Source organism: Phasianus colchicus, chromosome 23 (genome assembly GCF_987193195.1).
Source record: "Phasianus colchicus chromosome 23, bPhaCol1.hap1.1, whole genome shotgun sequence".
Taxonomy (NCBI): Eukaryota; Metazoa; Chordata; class Aves; order Galliformes; family Phasianidae; genus Phasianus; species Phasianus colchicus.
The window spans coordinates 3605200-3626600 of NC_143458.1; the positions used below are offsets into that span (position 1 = coordinate 3605200).

General features: G+C 47.8%; 1 protein-coding gene across 1 annotated transcript; it reads left to right on the forward strand.

The window, feature by feature from the left end:
• The first annotated feature begins 230 nt into the window (after window positions 1-230).
• Window positions 231-21038, forward strand: TBCEL (tubulin folding cofactor E like). Its single transcript, XM_090123380.1, has 8 exons — window positions 231-386; window positions 3420-3569; window positions 5717-5856; window positions 8878-9059; window positions 10101-10357; window positions 11785-11911; window positions 12349-12465; window positions 16717-21038. Exons 2-8 carry the CDS (start codon window positions 3437-3439, stop codon window positions 17033-17035), a joined length of 1275 nt encoding a protein of 424 aa, XP_089979506.1. The 5' UTR covers window positions 231-386; window positions 3420-3436; the 3' UTR covers window positions 17036-21038.
• The last annotated feature ends 363 nt before the right edge of the window (window positions 21039-21401 follow it).

The following is a 21401-nucleotide window of genomic DNA, read 5'->3' on the forward strand; positions in this document are numbered from 1 at the left end:
CACAGTCATTGTCAATGTTCTCATGCTCTTCTTTGCAGACGCTGTGTCTCATGTCACCTCCTTCCAGCAGTGCTCAAGTGTAGGCAACAAAGGCTGCTTGGCAGCCCAGAGCCACATCCAGCCCGGCCTTGGATGCCTCCAGGTCCCACCCAGCCCAGCCGTGATGGCAGCTCCCGGGGCCGCACTGGGATGAGGCCCAGTGCCCCCCCCCCCCCCTCGCCTGACGTCACCACAGCGGTGCGGGAGGAGCGGGCCGCGGGGCGCAGCATCTCCGTTTCCATGGCGACCGTCCCGGCCCCGCTCACGTGACGGGGGGGCAGTCACGTGATGTTTGGTTGCTACCGAGTTGTTTCCGGGTCGATGCGGGACGCGGCCGCCGGGCCTGGGTGAGAGCGGGGCGGTGGGAAGGCGTGAGAAGCGGGCGGTGGGAACCGCGGTCCGGGCGCTGAGGGAATGAGGGAGCGGGGCCTGGAGGGGACGCGGGCAGCGCGGCGATTTGCGGAGTGAGGCCGCACCGGGCTGCGCCTGCGGGGCTTCGGCCCACGCGTGTCGCTGAGCGGCAGCACGGCGCTCGTAGGGCCGCGGCTCCGCTCCTCCAGCCGCCCCGGGGTGCTGCGCCGATGGGGTCCCGGGTGCCCGCCGTCCTTCGTGCTGCTGCCCGCGGTGCTCCTCTCCCGGCCCTCGCCCCCGGCTTCTCCCCGCAGCTGGTTGCGGCCACGTGCGGTTGTGATGTTTCTGACCGTGTTGGCTGTGGCGGCTCTCAGGGCCTGGATTCGGCGTTCGGAGTGGCCGTTTCCAATCGTGGTGGTTCTATGGAAATGTTTTGGGTCGCGTCACGGGCCAACTGCTTTCTGGGAGATGTTTGTCGTGTGCTGAAATGCATCGTGTGCATGCTTGGGTTCAGCTTTGGAGGGATCCCGGTTGCACTGGAGGGTGTCATCTATGAATTAATTCCTCTGAAGGATCATCCTTCATGGAATCATAGCATGGCCTGGGTTGAAAAGGATCGCAATGCTCATCCAGTTCCAACCCCCTGCTGTGTGCAGGGTCACCAACCAGCAGGCCAGGCTGCCCAGAGCCACATCCAGCCTGGCCTTGAATGCCTGCAGCGATGGGGCATCCACAGCCTTTGCTCCTGGTTGGTTTATAGCCCTGTCACAGTCATTGTCAATGTTCTTATGTCCTCTTTGCAGATGCTGTGCCTCGTGCCACCTCCTTCCAGCAGTGCTCAAGTGTAGGCAACAAAGGCTGCTTGTCAGCAGCTCTCAAAGACCAAGCACAGCATTTGCAGTTCGTGCTGTCGTTTGGACAGCCCTGAGTAGTTTCAGGATGAATTGTTCCTTGCGCCATCAGTAGGACAACACACAGAAACGTGTGCCCTGCAAATTGCCCTGTCCTGCTCGTGTGCAGGCAGCATTCATGGGAAATGTGTCATGTTTGCTTTGCGTGCTTTGTTAATCCTTGCTCTTAAGTAATGGCAGTGATGCAGAAGTGCCACGAGCGTGACAAGTTGTTATAATTAATATGAAATATCATGATGTGGGGTTGTGGAGAAAATAACTGCCCTATGATGATGTTGCTTGGCATTGGCTTGCCAAAGTAAAGCTTGAAAAAGAAAATGTGTGCAGTTCAGAAGTGATGAGCATGGCTGTCATTAGGTCAGGATTCTGATACTGCAGCTGAAAAGGACAGGATGTGTGAATGCACCCAAGTTGCTGAGGACTAAAAAAGGTGTTTTGTTTTTAAGTAAGCCTGATCTCTGGTGCCTCTGTGTGTAACCTGTAAGCTCTATGGATCACACAAAATTTCTAATAGTCTTGTCATCTTGCTTCTTAGTGTGATGTCAAAATCAATTGAGATGGAGGTGTTCTAGGCAGTAGGATCATGAAGCGTGGTAAGCATGTGAGTCTCAGCAAAGGGAACTTTTTTGGATTTGCTTTTTTGTATATGCCATTGCCAGTAACAAGTCTATGGAAAAGTTCATTGCAGCGTACGGAAATGGTAATTTGATGTTGGTCAGCAACATCGTTTTTGTTTTTCTGTGCTTCTGTCATCCAGAATGATGTGAAATGCCAAGCTCAGTGTAGCTGGGGCAAAGCAGGACAGGAGGGCCCATTCCTGTGGGCACAGCAGTGTGCTGACCCCCATGGTCCCCTTGTGCCAAGTGGGTTTGCAGCTGACCCTGCTATCTCATGCCCATGCATGGTATGTGGAGTCCTTTTTCCTGTGCTGTTTGTTCTGTGGCCTGCCTAGATATGAAGGGCATGTTTATCTTTGAGACACATTAAACAGCTGCAAAATGGAATTGGCAGAACGTGCTTTTTGGCCTGGCCAAGTGATGGCCTCCTATGTTCTTGAGAGCATGGTGTGACACAGCACTTGTGCTCTAATTAGAAGCCCAGATCTGCAAGCAGCACAGAACAACTGCAGCTCTGTGTGGAGTCAGAGGGGAAGTGATGATACTTGCCCTTGCATTGAGAGAGACACTGCTGTCAGTGCAGATGAGAGTCCTGAGAGTCTTTTCCTCTCCAACTTGAGTAGCTCATGACACACCGTGTGCCTGCTGATGGAAGCCAGCTAGCTGAGCCTGCGGAGCTCCAGGCTGTGTACTGCATTGGCCTGATTTTAACAAAGCAACTGGAGGCTGCTTTGCTTAGTGTCTTTCTACAAACAGAGTGCTGTGAATCTTCCTTCCCTTTTTCCCCCACCCAAAAACTATTTATTTCTTCCATTCTGTCCAGGTGAAATGCATGCATCTCTGGGGTGGAGTTGATCTGTGCCATGCACATCTTAATCTGATAGTGCAAAGGAGCACAGATAACTGCTGGTGCTCCAGCCAATGAAAGAGTTGTTTTGCATCAGGGTGTAAAGACCTCGCTGTGACTTCAGTGCACAGCAATTAGGAGTCCCCAGGCTGATGGTGACGTGTAGTCCTTTGATAGAGAAAAGGGAATTGGGGGGATGAAAGCACCCCTTCGAGCAATCTCTTGAGCAGCTCTTTGCTATTTCCCCAATTCTCAGCAGCCTGCAGATGTTTGTGAATATCTTGAAAATCTCACAGTCATTTTGCAAGGCATGGAAGTCATCTTGTGCAGCTTGGATCACAAGAAGGGTCCTGTTGGGAAGGGTCCTGGAAGAGTGTGGGGCCCAGAGGCTTTTTATGTGAACTGTATGATTTAAAGGGTGTTTGTTCAGCTCTGGGATTTCTGTGGTTTTGTTTTTCTTATGATTTTCTTTGTTTTGAGTTGTTTTAGTTATTTTTTTTTCTTTCCCCCTCTGATTACCGTATCACTGTAATCTTTAATTTGAAAGATGGAGAAGTAAAATCCATGAGCTGGGACTGGTCTCTTTCTGTCCTATGTTCCCAAAACTGGAGGTGATGATGACTGATTGCATGCTGTGTTTTCTGTATTAACCAGAAGTCCAAGAAAGGAGCATGGACCAACCCAGTGGCAGGAGTTTCATGCAAGTTCTTTGTGAGAAATACAGCCCTGAGAACTTCCCGTATCGCCGTGGTCCTGGTATGGGTGTGCACGTCCCAGCAACTCCACAGGGCTCACCTATGAAAGGTATGTGTCAGTGGGAACAGTTTCTTGGTTGTTTTTGCTTATGTTGAATGAAGAATTGCCCTGAATTGCCCAGAAGAAGAAATGTCCTTCTGTGTTATGATGAGTTTCTTACTGTAAGGTGAGAGGCTAGACTAGCAGAGACTGAAAGCAGATTGAATGCCTGAAGGTTGCTGTGAAAAATGAACTGAATTTCCCCCTGCCAGCACAGCAGAATCAGAATCTTTTCAATCAGAGATGGAACGCAGGTTCTGTGCAGCACTGAGTTCTGGGGGCTCAGCAGTCCCTGCAGCTTATTTTTGATTAGCCTAATGATATTAACTGTTAGTGGCTGGAATGATACAGAAGTGCTTGATCTATATTTGACGTTGCTCCACATACCAGTGGTATCATGGAGTGCCATCAGCTCACATTGGTGCCTGTGGGTACAGAGGGAGTTCAGTGCACACAGGACTGTATATCAAACCAGGTGCTGAGCTGTGGAATCTCCAGCAAGGCTTCTTTTGTGCCTCAAGTGGGTTTGTGGTTTGCTTTGGTTCTCGTCTCAAGGCATCAGCTGATCTCTGAGCATGCTTTTGCTGAACTGCAGGAGAAATCCCTCTCCTTTGCTTCCGACTGTACTGCCTGAAGGCAATTTCAAGACAGACGTGTGTCTGAAGTGCTGTGCTGCTCATGTATGTCCTTCGGTCTTCTGTACTGCAGAGTCTGTGTTGCTATTTCATGCTCTTTGAACTGGGTTAGTTTGATGCCCTTTAGTCTTCCCTCAAGCTTTGATGTTTGCATTCAGTTCTCTGTTTGTACAGATGACTCTGAGGTGCCCATTTATCCCACCAACCTGCTGCCTCTTTGTATAAGCTCTTGCCCATCTTTGGTTGTGAGTTTAGTTTAAATTTCCGTCAGGTCAATTTGTGCCATAACCAGCCCCAAGGGGGAAAATAGGCATGGAAGAGAGCTGGATGGGATGTACAGTAACTGATTTTGACAGAGGAGAAAAAAGGGCCTGGGGTTAGTTAAGGATAAAACATACAACATGTCACTCAAAATTAACACAAACAGAAAATGAGCCCAATGGAATCTTCAGCCAGTGCCCTCTCTGCTGTGTGCCAGCACACGCCTACCTGAGTTGGTTGGGAGCTGAAGACAAGGCACTTGGGTCTTCAAATGTGATCAAGGCGTGACCTACGTGTCCATCACAACTAATCCCCACAGTACAACGCTGTCCTTTAAAAAAGCCAAATGGGAGTGAGCCAAGAAACTGGAAATCTCCAATCACTCTGACTGCTGTCTGCTGTTAGAATCCCTGTCTGGCCGTGTAGCTGTTGAGTATGAAGGACACAGAAAAAGGGCCATCTCTTTGGTAAAACCTTGTTGTTAAATTTTGCTATTCAACAGAGATGAGAGAATGCTGTATGGGGAAGAGAGTAAGGCTCGTGGTTTGTGTTGCCTTAATGGGGATTTCTTGGATCAAAGAGGTTTCCTGTGACAAATGCATAGCTTTTTAGTTTGTCATGGTTTGGCCATAGCAAATAGGCCATGACAGTGCTCTAAGTCCTTGTCTGCAAAATAGCTGAGAATGTTTACCTGCGTGAGATGAGATGAGAGCAAAGCTGAAGCAGAAGGCAGAGCAGAGACTGAAGCTCTTCCAGGTTGTGGGATCACGCACATTGTTGAAAAGGAAGAGCTTAAAAAAGAAGTGCTTAAATATACCCTTGGCCCATGTGGGCTAAGCACAAGAGGATAAAGGGGCCTGGCTCTGTGCAGCTGACACTCCAGCTAGTGCTGTGTCCTATCTGCAGTAGCAGATGCCTGAGGAGTGTAAGTTCAGGCCAAAACTGGCTATCGAGTCCAAGGGACTGTCCTTGCTGCTGTGCTGTGGGCAGAAAATAATGTTGTAACTGAAGAGCTTTGATACTGTGCGATGTGTCATGTTTAGATGCAAGAGAACTTCTTGATTTATGTTGCTCATTTGTCATGTGAACCACGCTTATCCCAATCTCTCTTAAATATGTGCAAATCGTGGCATTTGGGGCAGATCATTGCCTTGTGATGAATTTCACACCTCGTTTGTGTTCGCTGAGATGGAGGTGTTGTTGTCTGTACCAAAGGCGTGTGGTGCTGACCATGGGGCATCTTTTCTTTCACCCTTTCAGATCGTCTCAACCTTCCAAGCGTGCTGGTGCTGAACAGCTGTGGCATAACCTGTGCAGGGGATGAAAACGAGATCGCCGCCTTCTGTGCTCACGTCTCTGAACTCGATCTTTCTGACAATAAACTGGAAGACTGGCACGAGGTAGGATGGTCGTGTGTGCATCTCTCTGAATGGCCTTGGTGGCTACTATAATGAATGCAAATGCGTCACAGGTTATAAGAGTACTTCATTCATTTGAAGGAGAGAAATTTCTGTTTATTTTGTGAGTTCTTACTCATTTTTGAAGATGATGCTTATTTAGTTTGACAGCTCGAGAGCCATAAACGTGATAAATTTAATCCATTCGGGCACTTGACTCCATTTTCTTCTTGACTTATGATCTTGGCCTGTGGGTGACAAATGTATATTTTTTTTATTGTGCAAAGCACTGGAACTGGCATTTCAAAAGTCAAGAGGTTAATGAGCAGTGTGGTTTTCAACAGAGTAAGAGCAGAGGAGGTCTGAGGAGCGGGAGTTAATTCCCAGCTTTGCTACCAAATCTGTAATGCTGGGCAAGGTATTTCTTCTCTCTCCTCTTTTGTTTTGGCATCTGCAAAACAGGTTTAATAACATCTACATCAAAGGACGCTTTTGAAGCCTCGTTAATTAGCACTGAATGCTGCTGTAAAATGCTCTGAAGTGCTTGGCTGAAATATGCTAGAAAAATGCACTGTAACATGAGTAAAATAATTGCAATCTGTTGTTGTTCCTCACCGGCTTGTGCTCTGCTTTTAACTCAGTGTTTAGTGTTTAAATACAAAGGACGAGCAATGTAAAGGTATTTTATTTCCATCACATTAAGCTCCTGTATCTTTGAACAGGTAGCAGAGCCAGTGTGTGCTGAAGTGCTGCTGCTCTGTTACTGGAGTTGCCAGAACTGGAGATAGGTTTCCTTGTTCCTGTTACTTCCTTACTGACCTAAAAGGTGGAGAGGAGAGTCTTGTCTGTTGAGATCGGAGCTGGGGAAGACGATTTTATACTGAAGACATCCCTGTTTTGAGCTGGGTCACTGCCTTGCTCTCCTGTGACCCACAGAAGCCTCATCCCACAGCAATGAGCTGCCTCCCTGCTCCCAGTTCTCCTCCCTGTCAGATTTTGAGCAGCTGGGGCTGCTGCACACCCACATGTCACATGAGCTGCATGTCTCACACGCTGCCCTTTCATCTGTCTGCTTAGGCTGCCCCTGGACAGCACCATTTGCTGGCCTCTGCGTTAACAACAGTAAAGCAGGAAATGAAAAGCTTTCCTTCTACTTTGGCCCCTTCTTCTAATACAGGATTAAGTTTTCTTAGCCTGTCTCCAGCAGACAAATATCTAATCAGCTCTTACAAACTGCCAGAGATGGGGATTCCAGATGCCCAGCTAGCTAATAACCTCTTAATCTAAACCACGTCACATAATGCTGCAAGTTAAGGCAGTTGCTGGTGCCCTGTACACAGCAGGCATGGAGGAACATTTGCTACTGCTCCCTTTGTGACAGCCTTTTCTACCCACATCAGGAGCTTTCCTGTCTGCTTTTCCAATCTTAGGATAACATCAAAAAAATCTAGTTACTCCTACTTCTCATTGCAGGCCATTTTTGTTCTAAATCCCATATTGTTTTTGTTGCTTCGGTGTCCTTCCAGTTTGACTGTTTCATTCTTAAAGCTTGTAGTGCCCAAAACATGACATCACCCGAGCTGAGGCTTCATCAGCTCAGAGTGAGGCAGAGTAATTCCTCCAGCATCACGTATGGAACACATGAATTACAGATTTGCAAGAGACTGTTGTCCTGTGCTAGCAACCTGCACTGTGTTATTGACCTGTGTATGTCATGATCTTCCCAAATCTCTCCCATCCCAGTTGCTTTGTGGAGTGGAGCTCTCCAGTGAGGTGTTGCTGTGTTCTCAATGATTTTCTTTCTTCCACTGTTGGTGCCTCATCCATCCTTGCAATGAACTTGCACCTTTTGGCCTCGGCCTCTGCTCGTGTACATGCTGGCAGTCCTTCCCACCTCGGTATCAGCCACAGAATAGGAAAGCACAGAGTGTCCAACTGTTCTGCCCACTGGCAATATAACAAGTGGCATTCTGCAGGAGGATGCCCTCGTGGTGTCTGCTGGTTTTGTACTGAACTCATAACTTAGAGCAGTATTCCAGGGGCTGTTCAAAGCCCTCTGCTTGCTGATGTGACCAGCGTGCAGATGGCCTCAGAGGCTGACATTCCATTATGCGACTTGTCACTGAGTCAGTTACTCAGTCAGAGAGGAAAATCAGATTGACGTGATGTGTTCTTAACAAATTGATGCTGCCTGGCTGTTCTGTTCACTTAATCATTTTTAGGTGACCACAAATTGACCATTTTAATAACCTTTCCCCGTATCTTTCTGTGTATTGGCAGCATTCAGGTCAGCACCTACCCTGATCCCATGATCTGTTATGTATGCTGCACTCCAGAGCTGTACCCTATTGCCTTTGTTTTTCCTTCTTCTTTCTGCATCTTCCTCACCTCTCTGCTACCATGCCCTCAGCACCTGATATACACAGAGAAAGCAAGGAGCCCCAAGCAGAGGTAGCCAGCATTTGGATCAATTGCAGGAAGGCTGCTGCTTGCAGAGTAATGGAATCAAATATGGAATTCACTGTGTGTGTACAATGAGCTTCTGGCAAAACAGTCAAGTCTTTGGCTAGTGGGGAGCAGTGGGAAGCTGAGTGAGTGGTTGGTGATGGCAGGAACTCAGGAGATGTGCCCGTGACTGCCCTGCTGAAAGTGGGGATGACAGCATTCAGAGCTGCAGCCCCAGAACTGTGCTGCTGCTGCAGCTGGGCATTCAGGTGGATTTTATGACCTCTCCCCAGAGACTTTCTTTCTTTCTCTTATCAAGCTGCCCAGAGATTGTAATTAATTGAACCATTGAGGCGAAGGAGCAATTAACCAATCAAACCAGATCAGTGAATAGCTGGAGTATGAATTTCAGGTAGTTATCCACCAGCCTAATTTCAACCCCCCATATAATTTCCTTGAGCCTCATGGACATTCCAAAGAGGCTCCTTTCAGGAGATGGGATATTATTGCACAAGGTCTGATTACTGCCTGATACACATCTTTCTTTTTGTTTTCTTCTTTTTTTCCCTCCTCACTTAGGTCAGTAAAATTGTGTCCAACGTTCCCCACTTGGAGTTTCTAAACTTGAGTTCCAATCCTCTCAGTTTGTCCGTTCTAGAGAGAAGGTGTGCTGGGTCCTTCGCTGGTGTCCGCAAACTTGTGCTCAACAACAGCAAAGCTTCCTGGGAAACAGTCCACACAATCCTGCAGGAGTTACCTGAGTAAGCACTGGGCAGAGAATGGGGTGCTCACTGCACACAGCTCAGGGCTGTCCTAATAACTAACGGGATAAGGAATGAGCGGGGTGTGAGGAATTGAATGTCATAAGTAGAAGAATATGGAATTTCTTCTTTGAAAGCTTGGGAACTGGCTGGGTGAAGGCTTGACAACAGCCAACTTGTGCAGTGCTCCAAAGCCCACCAAGGCTGCTCTTCCACATCCAGATACTAGTGCTGAGAGATGGATAATGATCCCGACAATGCAGGACGTGACTCACTGCAGAATGAATGGTGCAGTGCATACCTGCACTAATAGCTTTTGAATGGGATGTAAATCTGAGGGTCTGGCCACTAGTCAAGTAATATTTCATCATGCTTTTCTGTGCAAATGAGTTTGTTGATTTCTGTGGCTTGGCCATGGTCCACCTTGGCAGTGGCATTTAGTTTCACCGGATGTCCTCAATGGCTTCAGTTTGATACCAGATTCCTCCTTGCACAGTTTTGTAAGCAGAGATGATGGCAGCAGTGTATCCCCTGTGACCAGTGTGTATATAACAGGAATTAGAGTGGGTGTACCTGTCTGAAAACTTAGTGAGACCTCTTTTCTTGAATAGGAGACTTTGGCAGAACCAGCAGGGCGGGGAGAAGCATCATATATATTGTATACAAGCACCTCATTAAATTAAATGCTAAGCACTGAGAGCAAGTACCAGTCACCACTGGAGCTGGGCTGGTGGCTCATCAGGCACAAATGTGGAGCACCATCCCAAATGATCTGTTAGTCAAGTTGTACAGCTAAAAGTATCTGGGGAACTAGGGGGACATGTAGAGCTGTGGATGAAGCTTACAAATGAGAGCAGAGTAGAATAGTTGAAATATTCCATTAGGAGTGCTCCAGAGGGCCTCTCTGTGCTGAGGTTTCAAATCAAGTAGGAGCCATTAAAGAGAGTTGTGTTAAAGCAGCGTGTGTGTCCCTGCACCCCAGGTGGTCATCATTTCACAGAGTATGTTAAGATGATGATGTGATCTTTCTTCCCCATGCAGCTTGGAGGAGCTCTTCCTGTGCCTTAACGACTATGAAACAGTGTCTTGTTCTCCGGTTTGCTGTCAGTCTCTCAAATTACTCCACATAACTGACAATAATCTTCAAGACTGGACTGAAATTCGAAAATTGGGAATTATGTTTCCATCTCTGGACACACTTATTCTGGCTAACAACAACCTCACCACCATCGAAGAGTCAGAAGATTCCCTCGCACGGCTGTTCCCCAACTTGCGATCCATCAATTTGCACAAGTCAGGTGAGCGCCCTGAAGTGGTGCACTTTTTGTGATGGCAGTTGCTCAGAATGTTTCCTCTTGAGAAGGTGAAGAACACACTTGGAGCTGCTTGAAACAAGCCTGAGGGTTGGTTGTTTCCTAGGCTGCATTAGCAGTAAGCTGCAGTTTGCAGGCATGGAGGATGCAATGCTATGAGAGAAGGAAAGAGTGAGAGAAGGCAGCTGAAGACAACAGGTGCCTAAATCTTCTGGATGGTTCTGGTTCTGTGGCAGAGAAGCACACTGGACCTGAGGAATGCAGTGTTAGTGAAGGAAAACAAGCAGGAAGTGCACTTATTTCTGTTGGTTTTACCTTTTTGTGGTCAGTCATTACCTAGGTGATGAGCCAGAGCAAAATGGACTGACTGGTAGTTACTCCAAATGAGCTGGCGAAGGGCTGTTTTTGTTAGCAGTTTCCTTCTATTTCCTGTTCCTGCCTCGGGCAATTCTAAGGAAGGATAAATAAGTGTCTGACAGTGGAGAGGATGAAAGAGTCCCATTTGCCTTTCCATCTCTGTGTTTTATCTTGGATGGAACGAGCACAAGTGTGGGTATGTGGTGTGTAAGGGTCAAGTGTACACCAGCCTAAGCTGTCTGTCACCTGTCCTCAGATATCAAAAGAACACCACAAATTTTGCTTGAGGCTGCTTTACACTTCAGCCCCTGGGATTTTTCAGCTACTGCTCCAGAAAGAAAATTGTGGAGTGCTAGGAAGTGGAGAGGAGGCTGCAGGGCAGGCTGGGAGGGCTGTGACGCACTGGTGAGACAGAACTTCTGCCACACATTCAGCTGCAAAAGTACTTAATGCATCATCACCTTTTGTTCTCTACAGCCTTAAATGCTGTGTGAGCATAGCTAAGTCTTAAGCCTGGGTGGAAGGCACTTCGTTAACATGCTTTGCAGCACAAGCATCAAAGAATCCTCATAAGAAAGGCTTAAACCTAACCAAAGGAAGCAAAGCCTGCTCACCTGGGTTTGAAAGCACTATCTCACCGAGGAGCAAGTGCTCCTGTGATAAATGTTGGCAATTTTGATTCCAAGTATTTGAGATCTTGGGATCCTGCGTTGCATTTTTGTGGCTTGTGAACTGATAGTTGAATAGAGTGCAGAAGTCCCAAGGAGTGTGTTAGAAAAAATAACAAGGCAGAGACCTCTGTAAAAGCTGAACTCCCAAATCACCTGTATAGAGCATCATTCCAAACTGATACAACAGCACAGGAGAATTAAAACTACTCTGTCTTGCAAGCAAATGAAAGAGGTATTTTCAGTGTGTCATGAGCAAGAAGCTGACTTCCAGAGAAATTTCAGTAGACACTTGCCTGTCACATACGTTGTTTGCCTATGTTTGGTAGTCTTGGATACGTTATGTATTATCTGTGTGTGTGTAAGCAAATCTTCTCTTCTGAGCAGGTCTGCATTGCTGGGAAGACATTGACAAGTTAAATTCTTTTCCCAAGCTCGAGGAGGTGAAATTGCTAGGAATCCCTTTGCTGCAGTCCTACACCACTGAGGAGCGCAGGAAGCTGCTAATAGCCAGGTGTGTTGTTTGGCTCTCCTGTGCAGACTTGTTACATGACAGTGAGTGGCTGGGAGCTGGTAATTGGAGGATGAGGCTGCCAGGAGATGGAATTCTGTATGAATTCACTGCTCTGAAAGACTGGAGGTTTTGTTGTTGTTGTTTTTGTTTGTTAGTTTGTTTTTGCTACTTGGGAAAGAGAAGAATAGAAACCTGTATTCTTAACTTCTCTGCGTTCCCAAGAATGTTTTTAGTATGTTTTCAGCAATGCATGCATATGGTGAAATGGGAGTGTTCAGTTCTGAATGCACTTGGAAACTGCATGCCCTTTCTCCTGGGGGCAGCAGTCTCCTGATGGTAACATTATGGCATGTAGCTTTTGGGGGTGACTGCCTCGTTGGTGACCCTTGTTTGGGTTTCTTTTCTCGCTGACTGTACTTCTTGGTGTCTGCAAGCAGGTTGCCATCTATCATCAAGCTCAACGGGAGCATTGTTGGTGATGGGGAGCGAGAGGACTCGGAGCGATTCTTCATCCGATATTACATGGAGTTCCCAGAGGAGGAAGTCCCATTCAGGTATGGAGCCTTTGTCTTGGAATGGAGAACTGGGAGTGAAAAGGCAGTGAGGCCAAAGTGAAGGCAAACAAAGAGCTGATGTTACATGGGAAATCCGGGCTAGCTGGTCCGTGAAAAACAGCTCCTCACCTCTCTCCTGTCTTGCCACCTTCGTTCTGTGTGAGTGGATGCTGTTACGTTAGAGTGTTGTCTGATGACTTGTAGAATCACTGCTGAGTGAAATTTGGTCTTAAAGAGTCTGTGTCAAGTGCCATTAAACAACGTGACTGTTAAGTTCATGATCTTCATTGCTTCCTGGATTCCCAGAGCTGGCTTCATAATCTACCTGTGCCTGGGAGTCCCCAGAAGTCTGTTCAGATCGGGCTCTCTGGTGCCAGGCCAGGGCATCTAATTCTCTTGGCCATCTGGTGTGTGGAACGAGCCTGGCGATGGGAAGCTGTCCCCTCACTTTGAAGCTCACAAATGGCAAGTTTGATGGTTTTTCCTTGCCAAAAAGTATGCCCAATGACCTGTTAATCTTAGTAAACTAATGAACTTTGACAGATGTTGCTCAGTCTGTGTGTTCTCTACACTGGCATCTACTTACTGCTTCTTAATGGGCTGAGGAAGGATCGTGGAGTGCCCAGCCACTGCACTGATGTGCCTTGTAGCCCATGACTCTCATGAGCTTTCCCAACAGCAAAGCTTCAGAGCTCTTTCTTTACAGAAAAGAGGACAAGACTGGCTGTGTGTGAGAGCTGGATCAGAGGGCAGATAGAGGTAGGGACAAAGCAAGGAATTGAAATGTAAAGAGATGGCAGAGATGTGAACAGCATCTGGTAAGTGTTTACACTGGTCAGTCAGTGTTTCCCTTAGATTAACTTGCAGGTGAAACTGGCTCTTGTTTTTTGGAAGAGCTGTGTGTGTATGGCCTGCCAATACAGGAAGGACATGAGAAGGTTGGAATGGGGAATTGAGGGCACGATGGTTTGTACGAATGCTGATGAGTCCAGTGATGCTGGTATTTGCTAAAGGCATGCTGGGGTCAGTTCAGAGGCGAAGGGCAGCGGTGTAGTCGGGGAGATGAGACTGAGAACAAGTGCTGGCTTGTAATTTAAAGAACTCTCTAAGCAGAAAAATTGAAACAAATGTTAGAAGTGATAGCAGCACAAGCAGAAAATGCAGGGGAGAGGGAGGAGGAGGTGGAAGGGGACTGGAAACTCATGGTTCTGCTCCTGGAATGGATTTTTCTCAGTAACATCTTACTTCTGTGAAAACTGTTGTGGTTCTCAGTGTTCGTGGCTCCAGAAGGAAGGAAGAGCAGGGCGACCAGGTGCAATGGCAAACAGGCTCAGGGTGCCTGGGGAAGGGAGCTGGGGGAAGGCAAAGAAGGCCTTTGTGCTGGAAGTGGTTTTTCAGCTACAGACTGAAGAGGGAAGGTAAAGTTTGAGCAACCCTTTGGTTGTAGTGGAGCAGATGTGCTGCCCTGAGCTGAGAAGGAACGGTTTGGGCAGCAGAGGGAAGACAAATAGGTGGCGGGCTCTGATGTTGTTCCTGCTTGTTGTTCTGGATTTGTGTCTGCAGGCACTGCAGTGACAGGAGCCTTGTGTGTCTGGGAGCAATGTGCTGTGGAGGAGTTGGCTCGGTGAATAGTGCCAGGAACTCATGAAGCATATTCTGGCCATGTAAGAAGTTACTAATATCTCACCTGTCTGGTGAGGCTGGGCTTATCTTGAACAGCATGCTAACTGTATGCCACTGCAGTAAGACACCGCAGAAATCTGCCTTCAGTTCCTTAACCTTTAAACACCATTAGAGCCCTTTTCTCAGTCAATGGGCGCATTGTCTGAATCCCTTCATCTGTGCAGCGTATCCAAGAGACTTGTGCAGCCACTGAAGGGGGTTATTCTGTTCTGGAGGAGCTGATCTACTACAGTGTATTTTGTAATGAGGCTGCAGATGGCTGAGAGCATCCCTCATGCCTGGGTTCAGTTCCTGGACCTGAGCACAGCAGCCTTTGCAGCCCAGAGAGCTGCCATTCTTTGCAGAAGGATTTTGTGTATGTGTTTTGTTGTTTTTTTTGTTGGAGCTTCCTCCCCTTTGCTCCAGATCTGCTGTGGTCTCTCTGAAGGTGATTTGTAATTAGAATCAAATCAGCACACATGCATGTTGTTGCAGGGGGTATAGCATCTGCATTGCAGTGCAGCCTCAAGTGGAGGGAGACAACAGCAATGCATGGAAAATGCACCAGTGCAAGCAGCCCCCCCTCCAGGCTGTCAAGGCACAGTGTGCAATAAACAGTGAGTTCTGTCCCAGTAAAGCTCCCCGTTTGTGTTGCTGAAAAGATTGCAAAAGGAGTGAAATGGACAGAAATAATCTTTCTCTGTGGATGACGTGAGTTAGAAAGGAGTGCTGAGTGTACAATCCAATATTGGCTGGCTTCTGGAGTGACGTTGTTGTGTCTGTGGGTTTTTAATGAGTCCTCTGCTCTGGTCTGCTGTTTATCTGCAGAATATCAGAGGCACTTGTAGCCAGGCTCCTTTCTCCAGCATCCTCTGCTCTGGCAGCCAGCGCCTGCCAGGCTGCAAGGGGCGATTATGGGAGTCTTCAGGGTGCCAATTACCAGGGTACCAAAACACTCATTGTGCCTTTTTCCCTATCGATCAGAGGGGATCCAGTCTTCCAGACTCCCAACTTTCAGTACAGACTGCAGATAGTGTATGAGGAGCATGCTGCAAAGCTTGTTCTGCCTTCTCTTGAAGCAAGAAAATGAAAGGCAACGTTATATATTCACAACATGCATTTGGGTAATCCTAGCCCATTTGAGGTACTTCTCCCTCTCAGCCTGCTGGAGCTTTGTCCCTCTTATTGTACTGTGAGTACTCTGAGGCTGTGGACTCAGCACTGTGATGAGGATTTCCTTGCCCTCAGTGATACACGGTGTAGCACTTGTGCTTGCTGCAGGCATAGCCCAGCAGGTAAAGTATGGGGAGCACGTCGTCTCCTCCCGGCACTAATGGCTTTTCTAAAGCAGCCCGATGGTATCGGCCAGGTGATTGTGAGAGCAGGGCACCAGCCTGCATTTGGACACTCAGCCCTGGTGAAGGCCCATTTTGTCTGTGAGACAAGGGAAATCCTAGTGCCTGGAGGCCCTTGCCTCATTTCCCGACAGACAGAGGGGCTGCTGTTCTCCAGGAACGTTCCTGCCTTGAGCAGGACTCCCAGGGGTCAGCATCCTGCCAGGACCCGTCATCTCTTGACAGGAGCAGTGACACAGCACCGATCACATTCGGCCTGGGCTCAGATGGGGAACAAAAAGAGCTTTCTGTACAGCGCACAGTGGAGGGCCTCTGAAACGTTACCTTTTCTCTGCTTCTCTCAGCCTTTGTCATTTCAATTGCATTATGTGCTGTGCTGCCTTTTTGCCCCTTTCCCAGCCAGGCAAGGGAGGTGCTGCATTCCCAGCGGGAGCAATACCAGCTGAAGGTGGTGGGGGGGTGAGATGGGCTTTGCACTGCCTGCATGGTTCCCTGAGCTGGACCTCAGGTAGGAAGGCTAGAGAACCGAGGGGAAAGTGTCAGTGGGACTTGGGTCAGAGCCACTGCAGGTCTGCTAGCAAAACTCCTGTGTCACCAGAATACACTTAAGAGATGGACTGGCAAGAAATGGAGCAGGAGGTGTAGAGTCTTTTGAGTGTATTATCCTCCCTTTCTTCCAAATCCACTGTAGTCACGGTGTTTCTGGAGCTGTAGGATCATGGCATAAAGCATTGCTGCTCAGTTGCCCTCATAGAGCTGTTTTGAGACCAGTCAGCCTGGATGTCTCGGGAGGGTTTATGTTGGTGCTACAGTATGTCTGGACACTGTGAGACAAAGGGACTGGAGTGATGGGCTTTCTGGGCTGTATTTGCATGTGTTCAGTGCTGTGCTAGAGAAATGGTGTATGCTGTGTGAAGTGTCAGACTAGCAGAGCAGAAAGCAGACTCCTACCAATCCAGATTTATTCCTGATGGATGTCTGTTTAGGTTGTCTGACTCAAATCAAGGGTGAATTTGCCTCATATGAGAAAAACACAGCTCCCTGAAGTACCAGAGATGTGGTGAGAAATGGAGAAGGAAGCCTGAGTTGTTTCTGTAGTCGCTGCAGACGTTAAACTGTGCTTTGCAAACTAATAGTGTCCTTGGATGACTGCAGCCAAAGTGAAACAACTTGTGAAGAGTACAGTGGCCATCTGAGGGACTGTACTGTAACTCTGGACTTGTTTTATCTGCAGGTACCACGAGCTGATCACCAAGTATGGGAAGCTGGAGCCCTTGGCAGTCGTGGATCTGCGGCCGCAGAGCAGTGTGAAGGTGGAGGTTCACTTCCAGGACAAAGTAGAAGAGATGTCAATCCGTCTCGATCAGACTGTGGCAGAACTGAAGAAGCACTTAAAAACTGTGGTGCAGCTGTCAACCAGCAACATGCTGCTCTTCTACTTGGACCAGGAAGCCCCCTTCGGCCCCGAGGAGATGAAGTACAGCTCACGAGCACTGCATTCCTACGGCATTCGGGATGGAGACAAAATCTATGTGGAGCCCAGGATGAAGTAGCCTCTCTTGACCTACACACCCCACACACCCACACACATGCATTTAAGGAGTTTTTGCAAGGTTTTTATTTCGGTTGGTTGGTTGAGGTTTGGTTGTGTTTCTATAGCAGGTAATGGCTTAGCCCGGAGCGAGTGCCCTGATGACAGAACCATGCCCACCACCCACTGCAGGTGACCTCGAGGTGACAGCTGACTTCAGTGCATGTGTTTCTGTGTGTGCAATACCCCCATGTTTTCTTTGATGCTCCGGTATACTCGTGATTTGGCATGAATGGTCAGTTGTTGAAGCTGAGAATGCTAGGGCCCGTAAGGGAGAAGATAGCTCGGTGTGGAATTTGACCTGGTTTTTTTTTTTTCTTTCTCTAAAAAATGTGTGGTTTCTTTTGGCACCACCAGAGCACCCTAGCTATCCAACTGCAGTTTGAGCGAGCTTGGTTTTCCATCTGGGTGCTGTCTCATAGCCTTTTGTCACACTCAAGCTCACTGAAAAGGTCTGAAATAACGTTCAGTTTGAATCAGAGCTCAGGTATTCAGCATTCAGTGCATCCACTTAGCTCCACTGGTTGGTGTGAGCGCACAAGATGAAGGAAAGACAGGGATGTTATAAGAAAGGATTTCTTTTAAAAACTCCTGCTTCTAGCCATGCTGTCCTATCATGAGTTTGGAGAAGATTTTGCTTTCTGTGTCCGTGTCACAGTGTCTGCAAGTTGTAGTACTGTACTGTCAGCCTGCAGGCAAAGCAAGCCTGGCCCTGTCGTTTGGGAAAGGAACTGTGGGTTGGCATTGTGTTGAGGGCTTTTAGGGTAGTGGGTCAGAAACGTGGTGAGGAGTGCGTTCCTCCTTTGGCTAGGAAACATCCCTGCGATGCCGAAAGGTCTTCCAATGAGCACTTAACCTTGTACCGCTGTGTCCCGAAAGTGGAATGGCTGAAATTGCTCTCTTGGGAGGGAGCAAGACTCGAGTTGAAGTTTGTTTCTTGTTGTTGCACCAGAAATGAAACCTGGCACTTTCCCCGGGGACCCCTGGCTGCAGGGTCTCCATTTAGGGTCCAAACTAGCAGAATGTGTTGACTCGGATCAGTTTCTTAGACAGCAGGTCCAAAAGCACCTATACCCACTTGTATTGTAAAGCAGGTGTTCACTAGGTCCCCTTCCCCCCACATGCACCTTGTAGGCATTGTGTGCTGCTGCTTAAATTAGCCCCCCTTCTCTAACGCAGCGCAGATTCCTGTGCGATGAAACCCTCAGTCCTTTATATCTCTTGTAAATCAGACAGCCGTTTCGCTTTACTCTGTCCTCCCTTGTTCTTCTGTCATCCTGACAAGCTGAAGACTTTTCAAATTACCTTGTTATAAGCAACTGCATCAAAGTTTCTGAAGCTGTGCAGTGAGGGCTCTGGTTACACGTGAACTCCTGACCGTAATTTTGAAATGCTCCCTGTCCCCACGTGCACTTTTTTCCCGAGATGCTTTTGTCCACGCCACCAAGCTCCTTTATAGCCTTGGAGTTGTGTATTTCTCTTTATATTTTATCTAGATGGTGGGGTGGGGTAGGATGGGGAGGGGACAAAGTATTATCTCGTAATCTTCAGGTTCAGGTTTGTAGGGACCTTTGAGAGGGGATTAGTTCCGCATCCACAGTAAGGATTAAAAATGGGAGGACTTAAGACAAGGTAATTATTTCTGCCTCATCTCCCTGCCAAAACCATCCATCTCCTGGCACCATCGAGACGAGCAATAGTAAATGGAGCAGCAGTCACCATAGAGTAGAGTAGAGGCTACAGCCATAGTACCTGTAAAACATGAGATGGTGGCAGTGTACCATAAGATGATGCTTTTATAAGCTAGAGCTTTACTGAAGATGTATTTTCCATTTGGGCAGCGAAAGGCATTTTGCTGCCTTATAGCGGAACTCTTAAGCCAACACTTCTGTATGATATATACATAGATATGCATCGGAGAAGTTGTGTTTAATAAGATATTTTGTTATAAAACAAAGTTTTATGAAGATATGGTTGTTTAATATTAGAAGCCTATTTCTCCCTTTGACCTCCTGTTTAAGTACATCGTCCATCGGTCGCCGCGTTGTCCGAACTACGCAACCAATGCAGATGCAAAGGAATCTCTGATCTAATTCTACAGAGCAGTAATTGCCTACATGGATATATTTATGGCATTGTAACTGGTATTAGTGAGATGCTGTAATTACTGACCAGCTTGCTCAGCACAATTAAATGTCTCACTCGCAGAAAGGGAAATAAACAAAGTCCGTTAAAGAACTAAAGGGGATATTGAAGAAGACACAGCAATGTGCTTGTAGGTTTGTTTCCCTGCTAAGAATTACCCTCATCCACACAGGGAGCAGTGCTGCTGCGCTGGCTGGGAACTGCCAGTAAATAATGGCTTCATTTATGGTGGAACTGGTGGGAACTGGAAGATGAACAAAGAGGATTGCTTGTTGCTTGTGATGTGGACACGCGCCGTGTATCACTGGGGATTTGGCATCAACACCCAAACTGGCTCCTCGGTATGAATGTGTGCCTTGCCATGTCGTTGGGGAGGGTTGTTCCTGGATGATGTTCCCAAACTGTTCAGGCAGCAGCAGAACGTGCATTGGGTGGAAACCAAAAGCATCGGTTGGCTTCCCAAGGAGAAAGAGCCACGTCCAAAAGCCAGGAGTGACTGACACATCTATGTGATAGACTTTGAAAAGTAGGATGAAGTGGCACGCAAACAATGCTCCAGGATGTCCCAAACTGGATTGCTTTCCTGTTGTAATACCTGCTGGGGAAGGGTTTTGTGTTTGGGCAATGTCAGTGCTTGCCAGGTGTCTTGGGGGGTCTGAGGGCTCTGAACAAGAGGGGTCTTGGGGCTGATGGTGGGCAGTGAGAGTGTCCTGAGGTGGCAGGAGGGTCCACGTCAGTCCATGCAATGCCACGAGGTGCTGCATCCCGGCTTTGTTGACATGCATCTGCTTTAGTGACAGATCCCCAGTTCTGCCCCATTCCTTCGAGAAAACAAAATACAGGCTTGCAAGCTTCTCTAGCTCTTGTGTTCTTTTCTGAGAGTGCTACTTTTGTCAAGAAAAATTTTGTTGTTCATGCATAAAAATCTGCCGTGGGCAGTCTGCACAGTGGAAGAAGCACCTGGTTCGTATGGAATTGGGTAACAGCTATATACCAAAGTTTTGCACGGCTCCGCGTGTTGAGACGAGATGCTGCGCCGTTGTTTTTTTTTGGAGACGTCCTCATTGAATATCCATGCTTTGACCAGATGTTACAAGCGTTCTGCTTAGCCGGCGATGCTATGAATATGCATGGCGTGGTGGCTGTCCCCCCTCATTGCGATGTGCCACTGTGGTTAGTGGGGCTCCTACGCATCCTGGTGGCCGATGGCACCATGTGGTCCCCAGGGCTTGGGGCAGCTCAGGGTCTGTGCACGGTGCTCTTGGGATTGGCTCTTGGTTGGCCATCGTCTGCTGCGCTCTGCCATTGCTCCATCTCCGCCGCTTGCCTTTTCTGCTTGGAAATGAGATTCTGTAGGTGCTGTTCGTGTGCAGATTGGAAAATGCAAACGATGTGCTGAAAGCAGCCCGGAGGCTAAAATATGTATTTCTGGCAGCTGTGCCACCCTCAGTGCTCATGGAGCCTTTGTAGGCAGCGGGCAGACGCCGTCCCCAGAGCGGCACTGGGGCGGCTGCAGCCATCTCAGGCCTCCGCCGCTGTGATTGCTGTTCTGCACTTACTGGAAACTTCAAACATGATTTAAACATGAAGGTCTATTCTCGCACCCTATTAATTATGCATCCGTATGTAATTCTAAAGAAGAAGGGAAAACTGTAAGTCTATATCCGTTTTTATGCTGTTTTCTCTCATGGGGATTATACTTCGCGCGCCGACAATTTGCCTTTGGTTTGCTTGCAGACTTAGAGGTGGAATTCAGGCCACTTAGGTCATTGGTTTGGATCAATTCAATAAACCTATTTAAGTTTTTGCACAAAACAAAATGTGTCCTCAGCTTTGAACTTTGTTGTTTCCTGAAGCAAAATGTTTCCCTCCATCTCACCCACAACGTTCACCTTTGGGCAGAGTGCAGGGGCCAAGTCCATGGTGTCCTGGAGCAAACCTTTGCACAGGCTTTGTCCTTGGACTGGGCAGAGTTCTGCAAAAGGAGAACACAGCGAGGCCGTCTCGTCCTTCAGTACTTGCTTTTCTGGAAGCTGAACATGAGAAGAAAGTGTTATCTTGGAAATAAATAAAGAGTGGTTTGCTCTGCTCCGATGCGCCCAGCTCTGCAGGATGGGCGCATCCCCTGGCAAAAGAAAATAGCTTAGAAGAGAAAGTCTTCCCCAAAGAGGCAGTGAAACCTC